Source organism: Ylistrum balloti, unplaced genomic scaffold, assembly GCF_031769215.1.
Source record: "Ylistrum balloti isolate Yb309-2 unplaced genomic scaffold, AGI_CSIRO_Ybal_v1 Utg371384, whole genome shotgun sequence".
NCBI lineage: Eukaryota > Metazoa > Mollusca > Bivalvia > Pectinida > Pectinidae > Ylistrum > Ylistrum balloti.
This window is the reverse complement of record NW_026782729.1, coordinates 275017-290841: the sequence shown is the minus strand read 5'-3', so window position 1 is coordinate 290841 and position 15825 is coordinate 275017. Positions and strand designations below refer to the sequence as shown.

At 36.0% G+C, this 15825-nt stretch overlaps 1 protein-coding gene and 1 long non-coding RNA gene across 2 annotated transcripts; both read left to right on the top strand.

The window, feature by feature from the left end:
* Positions 1–238: 238 nt before the first annotated feature.
* On the top strand, positions 239–6215 carry LOC132562257 (uncharacterized). The gene is made up of 2 exons (XR_009554751.1): positions 239–322; positions 4789–6215. It is a non-coding gene; the product is annotated as an uncharacterized LOC132562257 (long non-coding RNA).
* Positions 6216–9680: 3465 nt separating this feature from the next.
* LOC132562274 (neuroendocrine protein 7B2-like) lies at positions 9681–15383 on the top strand. Its single transcript, XM_060227014.1, has 6 exons — positions 9681–9715; positions 12486–12750; positions 13097–13198; positions 13672–13865; positions 14036–14116; positions 15267–15383. The coding sequence occupies exons 2-6, from the start codon at positions 12489–12491 to the stop codon at positions 15381–15383; spliced, it is 756 nt and encodes a 251-aa protein (XP_060082997.1). The 5' UTR covers positions 9681–9715; positions 12486–12488.
* The last annotated feature ends 442 nt before the right edge of the window (positions 15384–15825 follow it).

The window sequence follows — 15825 nt, the reverse complement described above, 5'->3', positions numbered from 1 at the left end:
CTCTCACCTATCAGCCTTCACCTTCTGAACCAAGCAGAGCTATTTTTTCTAAAGAAAAAAGAAAAAAATGAAGAGATTTTCAACGATAAAATATAGATATGCATGTTTTCCGCAAATATGTTAAGAATTGATAGTAAATAATTGGATATGTTCCACAGAAAACGGTACATAACTGTTAAGAGATAGTTCGAAACTACGGACTATAATAAGCGTCGGCAAAACACGTGCGGACGTCCTTGATGTTTACAAGCTGACGACACGAAAAGCCTACCGGTATATTCCGAAGTTTGTTTAAGCGTTCTTGTTTAATTTACTCTGACATGTAGGTGTAATTTATAACATACCTAACTTCAAGCCATTTTACCGATTATTCTGTTTCTCTGTCTGAAACTGCCAACTCATTCATTCATGGGTCTATCGTTGCGTCAGTCGTAGGTGATATCATCTGTATAACATTTATGTTTTTACTGCAAAGCTATAGGTAATTGATAACTTACATAAATGTAGAGGAACCATTGTTCCTCTTCATCAGACACTATATTTGCTTCCAGGATAGGGCTGTCACTTCCTGACGACCCTATTTCGATTTCTGCTTTGAAGTTGCAAAGCAGATCTTGATTTTTCCATGCCAAATCTGTTCTTGAATATATTGGTATTAGGTGTCGTGACTACATTTTATGACGATTTTTCCATATGCTTCACTCTCAAAGAGAAAAAGTCATGACTTACGCATGTTTTTACCCTTTTTGGAAATGTTTTGTCGGAGTTTCTCCTTGAGCTGTCGAATGTCGGACGTGTCTCCCCGAAGTTGCTTCGCACCGTGACGTTTCGCACTCCCATCGGACGGTTCGCACCAAATTGAAAATTCAGAAATCATGTTTCGCCCTAACGAAAAATACTGGTATCACTCGTGGAGAAAAAACACGTGCCCCCTAATTGTTATATTAAATAGGATCAATTAAAAGAATGTTTTAGAGGATAACATAATTTTCGATTTTTGAATGTACGGGTCTGCCTATTTACTGCCGAGGTCGGTATTGCCTTTGACGAGCCTAATGGTGTTTTTACAGGTTGATTGGAAGCCACATTTTGCCAGGAGGCTCCTGCATACTTTTTGCTGACTATTTTTTTTTTTAATTTAAAACCATGTTATCTTCATATGCTGTTGTTTTGATGAAGAAATATTACCGTTACTGATGTGGACATACGGCATGTCCAATCCTTCCTCCACACGCAACATCCGGACCCATTGTTTTCACAGCAAGAAATGAAATGCAGGGGAATGGGTGTACTCATAATAAGAGTTTTGGTGTTTTAAATACAAGAGTAAGCAGGTATAAATGATGGCTACTTCAGAAAGCAACATTTTGATTTTCAACCATGTTGTGTGCAACATATAGGGAAATTGTCTGTGGGAAACAGCATGCTGTTGCCTGTGATACCTGTCACAGATGGAACTATCAGACTTGCAACACTGTTAGTTGAACATTGACACATGTTAGTTGAACGTTGCAGAGTTCTCACACCCCATTTTGGGACTGGGGCCCAGGGCCCTTAGAATTGGGGGAAAATAGCGATGTTTTCCTTAGAATTGGGAAAAATAGCAATGTTTTCCTTAGAATTGGGAATTGGAGTCTAAATTGGGAAAAAAAGAAACTATTTTGCATCGGGAATGTTCGGCCCCAAATCTGGCAGATCGAGAGCCCTGCGTTGATAAATGTTATGTAGATACATTTCATGTTTATTTTAAATTTTCATACATGTTGTATATTTGATGATATCTTTAAATTTTGATGGATGTTAGATGATAATTGATATAGTAATTTTAGTTCGTTAAAAGCGAAAGAGCTCAACATGTATATATCTATACACAAAACACAGATACATTATACATAGAATTAGGTAGTTATATCTATACTCATAATAAAACATTAAGGGTGCGACAGTCTTTGCATTTGGAGCGAAACTTCGTGGTGCGAACGGTGCAGGAGGCGAAACAACTTGGTGGGTTGGGTGCAAATCATCATGATACCAAGCTGTCCCTGAATGTGACACTGTTCAAAGGTTTGAGGATATCATTAGTGTCTTTACAATTTACAATGTAGATTTCAGTCAAATCCTGTCTCAAAAAGTGGTAAGCTAGTAAGGGTGACTCAAACTTCCACAGTCTGTCCTTATATGTGAGATCCTTCAGCCTTGGAATTCACTTAATAAGTAAGTCTTCTCTGAACTCCTTTCACCTTTTTAATGTCTTGGTTCTATAAGATGACCAGACAGAGCTGCCAAAATCTTAATGAGTGCTCACTAACAAATGACTTTTCATCCATTTAGTTGAATATTCTCCATCTGAAAATATCTCTGGCTGTCCACAGGGTGATGAACACAACAAATACAAAAGATGCATCACATTACCCAGCAAACCTGAACATTAGATCTATAATAATACTAGGTATCATGGTGTTTATCCAGTCAATTTATAAAAGAATTTGTTGATGGCATTAATACAACATATGGAAGGGTATTCCATATCCTTACAACACTTTTCTTGTGTATTTGTGTTGGCCTGCCATGGAAAGAGATTCTTACTATGACCCCATTATTTTGATCTGTCAGTTTAAGTAACTCTTTGACAAAAAGTATTTCATCATACAGGTAATCATACGCAATCAATGTCATTGATGAACTACATTTCTTTCTAGTTAGTTTATATTGTTGCATTGTTAATTGAAAACCTTTTATGTCACTTCCATAGACCTAACATATATACAAGTAACATCATTAACAATTTCACAAAATGTGGCTTTGCTAAACTAGGCTTCCTTCAATATTAATTGTAAGATTATGACTTATTTAACCTAATTCTGATTTCAATTCTTCATCTAATATTTTATTTAAAATCATGATTATAGAAACAAATGTGATCTATTTTCCATTTTTTTTTTAGGATGACCATTATGTTTCCTCCATCACCATGTACTACCTGCCATCCACCAAGTGTTAAGTTTTCACTTTTTATTTTATTCTCAAGTATCGCCCATGGGAATAAGCTGGAACTGAAATTACCCTGAGATGGTCCTGCTATGGCTGCCATCTTGACAAACGCATTCTAAACTTATAAAGTTCCACTGGTGCCATTGAGCTGAAAAATTGGTAGGAATGTTAAGGAAGCTGACAAACATTTATTTTTCACCCACTTCAGAAGTCCAATGTTACAGCCATGGCAACCATTTTGTATCATGATTGCATTGTCATATTTTCCCAAAAGAATACCTATTTTAAACTTCTCAGGTTCTACCGGTGAGATACAGCTGAAACTTACCAGGAATATTGTCATTTTTTGGGTCAGTCTGTATGGCTGCCATCTTGAAAAACAACCTAAAATTATTTTCAAGTTCTGCTTGTGCCTTCAAGTTCAGAACTGATGGGAATATTAAGGAAAGGAAGCAGATAAAGTGGTGTTACTTTTTCATGCTATTGAGCTGATAGTTAGCTAAGGTGTTGAGAAACTGAAATGGACTCTGTTTCTTACCATCCAAGTAAGTTCCAATCACAACACACACCATGCGTCACCAGTGAGTGAACTAATTTCACAACACACATCATGCATCACCACTGAGTATGTTAATTTCTCAACACACACCACACGTCACCTGTAGGTGGGTTTTAAGCGGATGGTTTATAACCCACTTGCTGGTGATGGATGGTGTGTATTTTTTGCATTTGTTTGCCACCTTTTTATCCGTGAGCATAGCAGAGAGGATTCTCAAAGTTTGTTTGGTCCTTAGACGTACAAGATGGTTGGCAGGTAGACATGGTTTCTTAAAGTGTCTCAACATGCCACAGTATGCATTAATTCTTCAATAATAAACATACTTCAAAGAAATTCATCATTTAAAATCAAAGTAAATGTAATTCAAATAGGATCTATCATTTCAACCACAGAAATAACAATTAATATTCTTTTTAATTTTTAGGTCACCTGAAACAAATCTCAGGTGACCTATTGCAATCACCTTTTGTTCAGGGTCATCTGTCATCCGTCATCTGCCATGCATCGTAAACAACTGACATTTTTGACTTCTTATTCATAACCAAAAGGCTCAGAGTGCTGATGTTGGGCCTGTAGTATGCTGGGGATGAAGGGCTACAAAGTTTGTTAAAATGAATTATCTTAACCCACTTTCAAGGCAACGGGACAATGTTTTGAAATCTTTAAACATCTTCTTCTCGATAACCATAAGGCCCAGACTGCTGATATTAGGCCTGTAGCATGCTTTGAGTTAGGGCTACCAAGTGTGTAAAGGTCACAGGTGTGTTGAAATATTTAAACAACTTCTCAATTCCTAAAAGATCCATGGTGCTGATATTGGATCTGTAGCATTCTAGGATGAAGGGCTATTAAGTTTGTTCTCCTTGACCTAGTGTCAAGGTCACAGGGGTCAAATGTGTTGAAATGCATAAGCAACTTCTACTCAATGACCAAAAGGGTTTTGATATTGGGCCTGTAGCATGCTTTTTCAACAAGTGATGTGTCCAGAGTAATGGCTTCATGAACCAACTAATGTCTTCTACATAAGCTGTAGAGTAGTTGAGTAATTTATTTTAGGCCTATTTCACCTCTTTCATATATAGGTCTTATTATCAAGAAATCTTCATTATTCTTATAATTTCAAGATCCAAGATCCAGAAAAAGAAAAAAACAAGTGAAATGGTGGATTTGGTGTATTTAATGATGTTTGGTTCAACTTTGGTGAGATGCAAAATAATGTTTGTTTTGTCTTTTAACAGTTGCAGCTACTAAGTCTCAGAAGAACATAAGATCAATTACAGTTTACATAGGAGACCATGTGGCCTGTGATAGTAGCTGTTATGCGGACATATGCTCCATATGTGCTGCTCCCCATCACAGCCACTATTGGGTGTGTGGGATATTTCTATGAAGACAAGTTCAGAGACATTAATAAACCATTCAAATCAATAACTATTCAAGAGGAACGAGATCAAAGGAAGTTGGAAGAAGTGAAAGAACAATCAGATTTAACAAATCTAAAAAGTTTGAAATCCAAGCCAAATGTACCAAAGACAATCTTGGACAGAAATGATAAAGCCAATATCGGAACAACAAAGAACATTTCTTGATGAGGAATTATTCATAGTTGTGGAAATTCATCATACATCATGTAACTGTCAAAACCATACATTCAAAACAGCAAAAATCACTTGGATCAGATAGCTGGTAATTTATGTGTCACAAGTTTCATTCCAAGTACATGCTAATTAATATCTGGTAGATATAGCTTTTCAAGTATTCTGCCAACATATGTTTGATTTGCATGAAATTGTACTTAAAAGAAATGGTGATTAGCTCTCGTGTGCTTACATTTATTGCACTTAAATGTGTATATTACAATATTTTTTTTTTTTTTTTTTTTTTTTAAGGAATCCAGAAAATATATATTCATTAAAGTGAGTTAAAGTGGACAGGTAATTTTAGATGAGATTTTTCAAAATGTACTGTAAATTGAGACTTTTAAAACAAAAAGGATTCAATGCAAAATCCATTTGTACCGTTGGTGTTAATATTGGAATAATGAATACTTGGCTCACAGACACCTGAAAGTGTTGGTGGAAATGAGTGGAGGCCAAAGGAAATGTATCTTCTGATTTTGTTTCATGAAACCAACATGAATATCTCTCAGAAAGTTAGGTTTAAACAAACCAATTTTCAACCTACTTAGAATTTGTTTTTACTGTTATATTGTATATATTCATAACTCGTGGCAAATTTCATGTTTATGATTTGTGTGTCTGATGATTTGTTTCTTGCATCAGCAATGACTTTTAAAACAATTCTATAGCTCAATAATTGAACCATTTTTCCACAGTATTCTTCAGGGTCTATGATTTGTGATCTAGGAGGGGGAAAAAAGACTTTTTTCTCACCCAGAGAAATTAAGTGCGTGTTAGTTTGATAATTGTCTAAATGTTCTCCAGTGGTGATAATGTCAGAAGAATACTTTGGACTAGTTTGATAAGTGTTGGATGGTCGGTAAGAGTGTGAGGGTAAAGGAATTGATGTATGTGGAGAAAAGTTTGGATTATACAATTCGCTGAAAGCAATTGTGTGTATTGTTATGGATTGTACATTTAAGATATGTTTGAAAAGTGGAGAGATATGAAATCATTGTCAAATAAAATAAATCAATGTCAAATAATTTTTGTTTTTCAATGAATATTTAGAATTTAAAAAAAAAAACAGAAAGAAAGAAAATCCTGCAAAATATCAACTGCCAGTTACTAGGTGCATTATGTTGAAAAAAGATGAAATATGCTGACAAAGCGTGATTTGCTTATATCCAAGGGTACCCTGAAGATGAACAAGATCAGATCAGGAGATTAACAATATCAATTTTCTGAAGAAGATTTATAAGCAGTTTTTAAAAACGTTAATTCAACACAGTTTTTGACACAGTCCTTCACAGCTGAGAATATCAACATGTCACTTCAACTCCAAATTACTTTGATAAAACAAACATTAACAAAGATTTGCTTAGAAACCCTTTAAAACACATTATGTAAAGATGTTTCAGAAGGGTTTACTTTTAGTGCATATAAAAAAAAACTGTGTTACATTATCAAAAAATCAGTAAACAATGAGATAAAAAATAATCAACCAAATTTTAAAGAAAAAGTTTTGAAAAGAATCTGAACTATAACATTACCCTATTGAACTTGCAACAAAATTGTTGTACCAATCTATTCTACAGTAGGTTTCAGTTTTTTTATACCAAAGTTATAAATGTAAACTCAATTTTCAAATATCCAATACATTTTTATTGTAAACTTCTTTGAACCATCAAAGGTCTAATGATAGCAGGCCTTGCTATCAGTTTACCAAGATCAGACATGCCTATCAGAGTTGTTTCCCTTATATTAAACTAACCCGGTCAAAAAGTACAGAAAAAAAAACTTAACCTAATTTAAGTGGTATTTTAGTTATTAACGTACAGGTAATAGAAAGATTCATATAAGTCAAGTCTGAAATCCTTTGGCCGTTCAGGAAAAAAATAATTGATTTGTTCATTTTTTGTTTTGATTAGAGATCAGTGTATTCTTGTATATTATAAATAAAAGGACAAATACTGTTTTTAAAGCACTTGCAATCCAAACAAAACTTGTAATCATCTAAATCTAAGTCCATGTTACAGAGCTATAAATCGATATCCGTGTTACATATATATATCTTTCTATATCTAAGTATTTGTTACTGAGATATATATCCATCTAAGTCTTACATATATATATATATATATGTCTGTGTTACATATATATATATATATATATATATATATATATATATATATATATATATATATATATGTATAAGTCCATGTTGCATAGATATATATCTATATCCTGTTACATACATATGTATAACTATAAGTCCCTGTTATATATGTATATATATCCAAGTCTGTGTTACATAACATTAGAGTGAGAAGTAAGTGTAATAAACAGGGTTTATCTTTACAAGATTGAAGATTAGAATGACCTGAAATTGAGGGTTCAAGATTTCCAGAAAGATATTGGTGCCTACCATTGTATCATATCTGTTAAGTTAGACTTTCCTCATATTTGTTATCAATCTGATGTTGAACTGAATTAATCATATATGCTAGCGTTAATGAACACAAGAGACATGTCGGCTAGTTTCTTTCCCTGATGTTTCCATAATGGGAATAAATTTTGAGAATGATCCATCCAAGATTTCTCCAGAAATAGGGATAACAAACTACTGGTATTGAATCCAACATGATCGCGTCGGCCTTTGTTTTTACAGTCCCCAAATAGACCAGGCACAACAACATTTAAGGATTAAGTAGAACAAACGTTTTAAATCTCTGAATGATTCATCTAGTACTTATTAGATAGTGTAAGTAATGATGATAAAAATCTATGACTATCAAAATAAAAGACTGTTGCCGCAAAAAAATTCAATGGCAATAAGGTAATAATGAGAAAAAACTTGCATAAAACTGTGAATTACAGATCCAGTCCTCCAATAATAGCGGTAACAAGAATCGTTTAATGACAGACTGATTATGATTGTCAAAATGTATTGAAAGATTTAAATAGGTGACGCCACATATCTTACTTAAAGTAAACATTTCCCCCATTACTATAGTACTGTTACTAATGGCGCCACCATGTGGAATAAGTCACTTATATTTTTCTCGTCAAATATCTTGAATTTGGAGGTTGTAAGGAACCTTTGAAAACATACCGTCACATGTCCGATAACCTCTTGAAGTTTTAAGAAGAAAAATGACGGATGCATGTGAAGGAAAAAACTATAACACTGCAAATTAGATGTTTCTGTAAAGTATAAGATTAGAAACGTTGTTATAATTATGTGTCTATTATCAAAATTTCACCAGATAAACTTAAAGCTACTTTAGGGATACAAAATAAATATAAAACATAGTTATATGACATCGAAAACAAGTCAAGGACACTTGCACGAAGAATTTATAGCATTTCATCCTAGGATGCTTCATGACAAATCTCAGTATCCGCATTCTGAGAAGATTCTAAGTTTTAAACTGATGACCATTTTAACATCGAAAATACGTGTAGATTTGGGAACATTTTCTTCGTGTTGGTATTGTCAATAGAACAGTTTTTGTCTGATGAAGGTGTAGTCATCGAAATGTCGCACTTTAATCTTCTTCTGGTTGTGTTACAAGAACTTATGAGAGCTCTGGGTACATACATTGTGCAAATATGTGTAAGTTTTGACACCAACGAACGGCCAACCTAGAACGAAAACAATATCCGTTGCATTGCAACTTGACAGCAAATGCAACACAGGCAGATGTGCTTGCTGTAAATATAAAGAGTCGTTGATATATTTTTTTCGGTGCTCCCTGTGTGGTGATCTGTACCTCAGAGGAAATTGAGAAACGGGCTGGTCTATGGTGTTGTGGTTGTGTTCTTGGACAGGCCGCTTTACCATATAGTTACTCTGAATGGCCTGCGACGGACCTCATTTGTTGTTCATTTAGGTCGTCACCAGCCACTGCAAGGATACACCGCTTCAAAATGAACAACACACGTACTTCATTCTATGCGTCTGTGATATTTCACCATTATTTTACACCGGACACTTTATCTTCAGGTTTTGTTTTGATGGGCATACTAACCTTCCTTTATTGGTTTTGATTTGAATAGTATATCGATTTAAATAAAAATCGATTCATACGCCATATTATTTCGAACTACATGTATGCATATTGGTTTCAACTTGTCATTTCGGCAGCATTTTTTCAAAAACGATGTTAATATGTCGTGTTTGTCACCGTTTTTGTGGCTTAATCTTCGAGAAAACATGCAAGGATGTCATCTGCGATTATAGACATGTCAGCGACCGTATACCAATGTTGTTGTTATGGAATATATATGAAATGATCGATGTTCCCAAACACGTGTAGCATTACTCGAGTACAGACGTGTACAGCTGTATCGATATAGATATACGTGATAAACAAGCAACGGTTCGTACGTCACCATTCACGGATCTATCGACCTGCATACATTATAGAGCTGATGACGACAAAGGGACGATCGATCCTCCGCGCCATTATACCAAACATTGGAACCGCAAACAGAAGCAGGCAGAAAACACGAAGACAGACAAACAGAATTTGCCGAGAAGGTAAGTAGGAAGTATATCGTCTGTATACAACCGTTATAACAGACTCGGTGATTGTTAAATTTCTGAAATGATGACAGGAATGGTCTTGTACAGAGCCAGCTGGTACGGTAGAGACACGAAGTATTTTTAAGGCTTACTACCCGTTTGTCAAAATGATCTTAGTCTGATTTAGGGGCTATAGAATATATTTATTGAAACGATAAACTACGACCAAACCCTAGACGCCTAATTATCCACTATTCTCTGAATACACTTGGAATACGTCATTCTCAGTACGATTGAGATGCTGTAATGTCAGTTCTATTGAATGTTCTTCGTCTCTGCATTCGTCAAAAATCTCACATTAAAAAAATCTAACATTTCTCATCACTTTTAATTTTGTACAACCTTTCAGTAAGCCAACCCTAAAGTTTTTACCATTTACCATTCATGGATGCAAAACCAAGGATTTACCACCCGACTTTTTTATCACGTACACGTCTTCCAATGAAGTCAAGAAAATAAATGACGTCACTAGTGTTACAGAATATTTAAGAAACGTGTTAGTGAAAAAAAAAAGAATATTTTTATCTAATCAAAATGTTTATTAACATGGTATAACTAATTAGGCCAAACAGGTCCTTAAAATGGTGGGGTTGGGGGGGCATCAACAGGGAGTCTCAGCCCTTGCTGCTAATGAGACGATTAAAAACAACAAGAAAATACCAACATGTCAACATAATCATAATTCAAACTCAAATTCAATAAAACTAGGCCAAAATACGAACACGAGAAAGAGTTACATGGAGACTCCTGAAAAAGTACAAAGAGAATACATCTTCTGTCTCATCGACGACACTCGCTATGTAAACCTAGGGAATTCCAAGTAAGTAATGTCACATTCTCTCAAATGAGATCAAGGTATACAACAACGGAACCAACAGGCAAACAAATGAGCATTAAACACGTCCAGCTTCACATTACACAAAGACATTGAATATTTCTCAATGAGATCACTATGAAGGCAGTAAACATTCATCAACCTGCATCTTTTGAAACCCTGTGTTAGGAGTTTGTCCGTCAGTTAACCACTCCTTGCACGAGAATCGTGATAAGGGGAAGAAGCAGTTGAATATGGAATCAACTACTACATGTAAACACCATAGGTTGGGAATGCAAAAGTGTTACTACTCAGAAATAGAAAATTTAGAATATGGAAATTTAAATTATCATACAGCTTGGTGGAAAGCTGTCCATGTTGGTTTCGTTATAGAAAAAAAGCAAACAAACTGACTGGAGATAGCTTGTCAAGTTGAATATTCTGTAGGTCTGGATAGCTATAGTGCTTTAACATGGCACATTACTATCTCACTTCAGAAAACACGTACGATACGATTTAAGGTGTCTTTGATGCTTATATCCTTATAGTCATTAATCACGAGAGAAGGTATATCTGCTGCCATTTTGAAATATATACATATATTTCTTGTCATAAGCTAGGTCTTGAATTATGTCTGACTATGATTATCTGTTCAAATAGCTGCTGAATCGCCAATTCGGGCAAATGCACTTCCAGCTTCATTGCAGTATAAGGGTGTTGGCGCTGTAGAGGGATTGTTATGTTCCCGGATCGTAGGATTAGGAGCATATTGGTTTTGCACTGTCCGTCTGTTTGTTTGTCGATTGTTAACTTCAACCTTGCCCATAACTATTGCACTGCAAGAGGCAGGGCTTTCATATCTGGCATGTGTGTTTCTTGTGACAAAACATACATTTTTTGTCCATGTGACCTTGACCGTGACCTTTGACCTACATTTGAAAATTTTAAACATCTGCCATAACTATTGAACCAAAACTGTCAAATCATTACCACAATGAGGACATAGCTTTCAGTTTTCAGAAATTTGTTGCAACCGAGAGCATAGTGTTTCATAAACACATCCTGCTTTCTTTCCTCTGTTTTGTCCCTGTTCTCGACACAAATTTTCCAGGAATAAACGCTATCTATAGTGTATGTTTAGCCTTCCGTTAAGTATTGATGATTAGTCAATTGTAGTACAGGCCAGTCGGTGTTGTAATAAGACAGAATCAATAACTCGGGACAAGGACACAACAGGAAGACAGAATGGAAAATGGCGTGGGAGGCTTCACTGTGGTGTAATGTTACATGGCATCAGGATGTTCCAGATCGTACGGCAATAGAACCTGTAGACATCAGCCATAAATCTTTAGTAGCCTCCTAAAATTCAATAAATTAAATCCTTCGGTAGAGGACTGCACTCCTATCTTAACATGTCGGACATCGTCCAGAACTGACGTCACATAACAATGATAGGTCTGCATGGCGCATGTTACACCCACAACTATGTTTACCAATTTCACTGTAAAATGTCACATCTTTGTGCGTTATTTTCAATCGCAACAGCAACACCAGTTCTGTTAATGTGAGTAATTGGTTGTAACTGTGATGGTAGGAAGAAAAAATACACTTCTTTTTCTTCTTTGTAAATTCTCATTACCATTGATTCTTGTCTTTGTAGAGACAAAGCTTACAAAGTTTATCGTAGAAAATATCACATATTCCCTGTACTCGTTTCTTTAAAAATATACAACTAAATTCATTAACTTAAAATCGGTATCGCGGAACAAATTCGGCAATTGTTTTATTCGGTGAAACCTGAACGAGAGGCTATCAAGAAAATACCACAAAAGTAACTGTATAAGAGAAAACACTTGTTACTAAGGTAACTAAGTCTAATATCTGACACTCCTTTGTCCTTACTTTGTACAGGAAATGGTCCCTTTGTTACTTATCGCCGTTCTCGGTTTGGTGAATGGTGCTTCGTACTCGGATATTCTCTCTGAGCTGAACGGTCTTTATGACCTTGACCCCGGTTACTACGACGACAACTTGGTAAGCAGGAGTTCCCCTGGAGACTGGGGTCTTTCCTACAGGGATGCTACACTTAACGACCCCGAGCTACTAGGAGAGGCTGCCCTGAGGGATCAGGAGTATTTGGAACAGAGCCCTCTATGGGGATACCAGTCAATGTCAGGTAAGGGCACGAGGTCATACGAAAGGGTCATAGACCGTAGCTATGTGGCATATATAGTGTGACAGAGCCATACATAAAGACCTGAAGGGATTATGAAACTTGACCATTTCAAAACCGCATTATGGGAAAACATATTTGAAAAATATTGCTGTCCTACATGTTGATGATAATATTGGCTTTTTAAAATTTTTTATGGCTTTGTAGGTACTATACATTGCCCAATAAGTAAATAATAGTAAATATTGTGAATATGACATTGCGCCCTTGTAAAATCTGTAAGGAGTTTGAATGCGCACACTTTATGGAACGTTTACAGATATTGTACTTGTCATGCTTTTGGTATAAGGTGGAACTGGAGGTGGCAAAGAAAATCCAAAGGAAGTGAAGACCGACAAGGTCCTGCCAGCATACTGCAATCCCCCTAACCCTTGCCCCATTGGTTATACAGGTAGGTTGCTTAAACTGTCCGCGAACGAACATGAAAGTCATGTAATTATAATTGACAGCAGGAGGGTTCCATACTGGACAAAAACGACAATTGAACATAACAACACTAAACATTATATATCTCAATAAGTAGATTGGCTCCTGTCTCTAGAATATTAAAATTATAAATAAAAATTAGCTTTATAATTTTGGTCCATAGGGTATTTCTGATTCTAGTGTAGGTTTCAAACTAGGGGGAGGTAAACCAACGTAAAATTTAGAAGAGAAATTCTTTACAATAGCTAAGGAGCTCGAGACCAGCCTACTCTAAACGTACATATTCTGATCTCCGAAATAGTAAATTTCCATGTTTATATTAATGTAACCTACTTAGCGGACTCTAACACTAACTTCCTTTGGTGGCAAGCTGAATCATTTCATAGAATACTGATATCAGCAACCGAACTCTAAGAAATATAAGTTGTTGTGTTCCAGCTGACGATAACTGTGTGGAGACGTTTGCTAATACCCCCGAGAACAACAGGAACTTGATGAAGGAACAGGACTGCCCATGCGACTCCGAACATATGCTGAGCTGTCCTAACGACAAGGGTCGTATCAACACACAGGCACAGAGCACAGACGATATCAGCAACATGCTGCAAGGCATCGACCTCACCAACTCTGTGGTAATAACATGTCTAATGTTGACGCTTTGCTGTCCCTAATTTGGTTTATTTGTCTGGTTTAAGTTTAAAAAAAAGGACAGTGAAAATACGTAAAGTTATAGGAAAATTAAGTGACATTCGAGCTACAATGTAGTATAGACTGTTCTAATACCAGTCTGCTGTCTTTGTAGGACGACAACCCCTACTTTGGATCCACAGAGGACAGGATTTCCCGAGTCGCTAAGAAGAGTCCACACATGATTAAGAAAAGGGTACGGTAACATGTGACATACACGTGGGCAAGGATTTCTTTTGGTATCAGTACAGTACGACTTGGGTTAGGCAATGTGGTAGTTAGATATTGGTATACCTATATCTCAGGTAGTTCAGTTAATTGAAGAACATGGTATAACAGTCTGAGATAAACTCAAGGAAGGCAATGGAAATGGAGTAGCGAAGTGTTTAAAGGATTATTTGGATAATCCTAGCTGTAACAGAGGTCATTATTTCTTTCAATGCCTCCGCTAAGAATCGAACCAGAAACCCCTGGCTTACTAGTCTGACGCTGAACCAATCGAGCTAAAGAGAAGTTCTCTCTTGAGTGGTATATTGCGGCTAGTATTTTACCAGTGTTACATGGCTTTTTCACGTTATTGCGTATTTTACACGTACTGTAACGGAAATGCGTGACGTAATTCTCGCCAGACCGCTGCCATCGTCCATATTTAGAATATGCCGATTAGTATCATCGATAGTTAACCGGCTTATATTTAACAACTGGTTGTTGATCAGCTTATCTTGGGTAAAGGACTGAAACTGGACGTAGACTTGTCGCAACTGTCTCTGGATCAATCACGGATCAAGGCTTCATTCCTGTAAATACATGTAGGCGTTTTAAAAATGAAATAACATCTATACAAATTTCTAGCCTGAAACGTTGCAGTTGTTTCGACGACTCAAGTTTCTGATATTGTAAGACTATCGTTCTGTTAATCAAAACTTACCTCTCAAGTCCAATTCCCTAAACTTGGCCGTCACCAGTTTGCCCTAGATCTCGAGAACATATACCCAGATGATAATCTGGATAAACATGCAGAATAGCCACTTATGTTTGATTATTCTGGCTGTACTTTTTGCCTTGGACAGCTCCAGCGTCTGGTAAATCTTTGCTCCTTCACGGCCTGTATACTATCTTCAACGTATCTTCTTCGACGTAGTAGAAATTGATGCCTTAGATTCTAGACACGTGACTGATCTTTTCGTAACGTTTTCCACTTTTCATATATAGTATTCGTTAGTTCCACTATATTCATTTTGAACCAAACAATTACCCTGTAAAAGAGACTTAATATACGTGGTTGAATGTCAGTGTAGTTTGCGCTATATATGATTTTTAATGAAATAATTTTGAATTCTTTACAGACTCCAGAGGAATTCACGGGTGCCGCCCGATTCGAAGGACCCGCCAGGCTGGCCAAGAAAAGTACCGGAGACTACCAGAAACAGCAGATATTTCAGGACCTCCTGGAGGAATACTAGGCCGCTACAACATTGGGAATGGGATAACGATGTACAAAAAAGGAGAACAAAGTTATTTATTAAGATCAAATTTATAACTAAAAGCATTACATGAATTTTAGCAAAAACTAATTACCGAAGTTGAAATATTTTTGTTACAAAATTAATTTACAGTAAACTGTATTCAGTATTGCATTAATGACACATTCATTATCACATTACAATGTATTAGGCAGTCAAGGAAATATTGATATTTAAACAGTTGATTCGATAATAAGATAAACAAGGGTATAAGGGACAAGCGGTTTCATTTTGTTTCGTCATTTGATGTTGTAACGATATCCTGTCGACATTTCGGCCTGATTCTAGAAAACTACCATCTTCGATTGTGGAGCATGTTATAGTCTGTCTGATTTTGTTTTGTGGTAGATACTACATAATGTTCTATACTCTGTAATTGGTC

Bases quoted from the DNA above. Each gene is read 5' to 3' on its own strand.
- LOC132562274 (XM_060227014.1), top strand. From the start codon at position 12,489: ATGGTCCCTTTGTTACTTATCGCCGTTCTCGGTTTGGTGAATGGTGCT. The intron at 13,199-13,671 runs GTAGGTTGCTTA...GTTGTGTTCCAG, and splicing joins TTGCCCCATTGGTTATACAG to CTGACGATAACTGTGTGGAG. The intron at 13,866-14,035 runs GTAATAACATGT...CTGTCTTTGTAG, and splicing joins TCGACCTCACCAACTCTGTG to GACGACAACCCCTACTTTGG.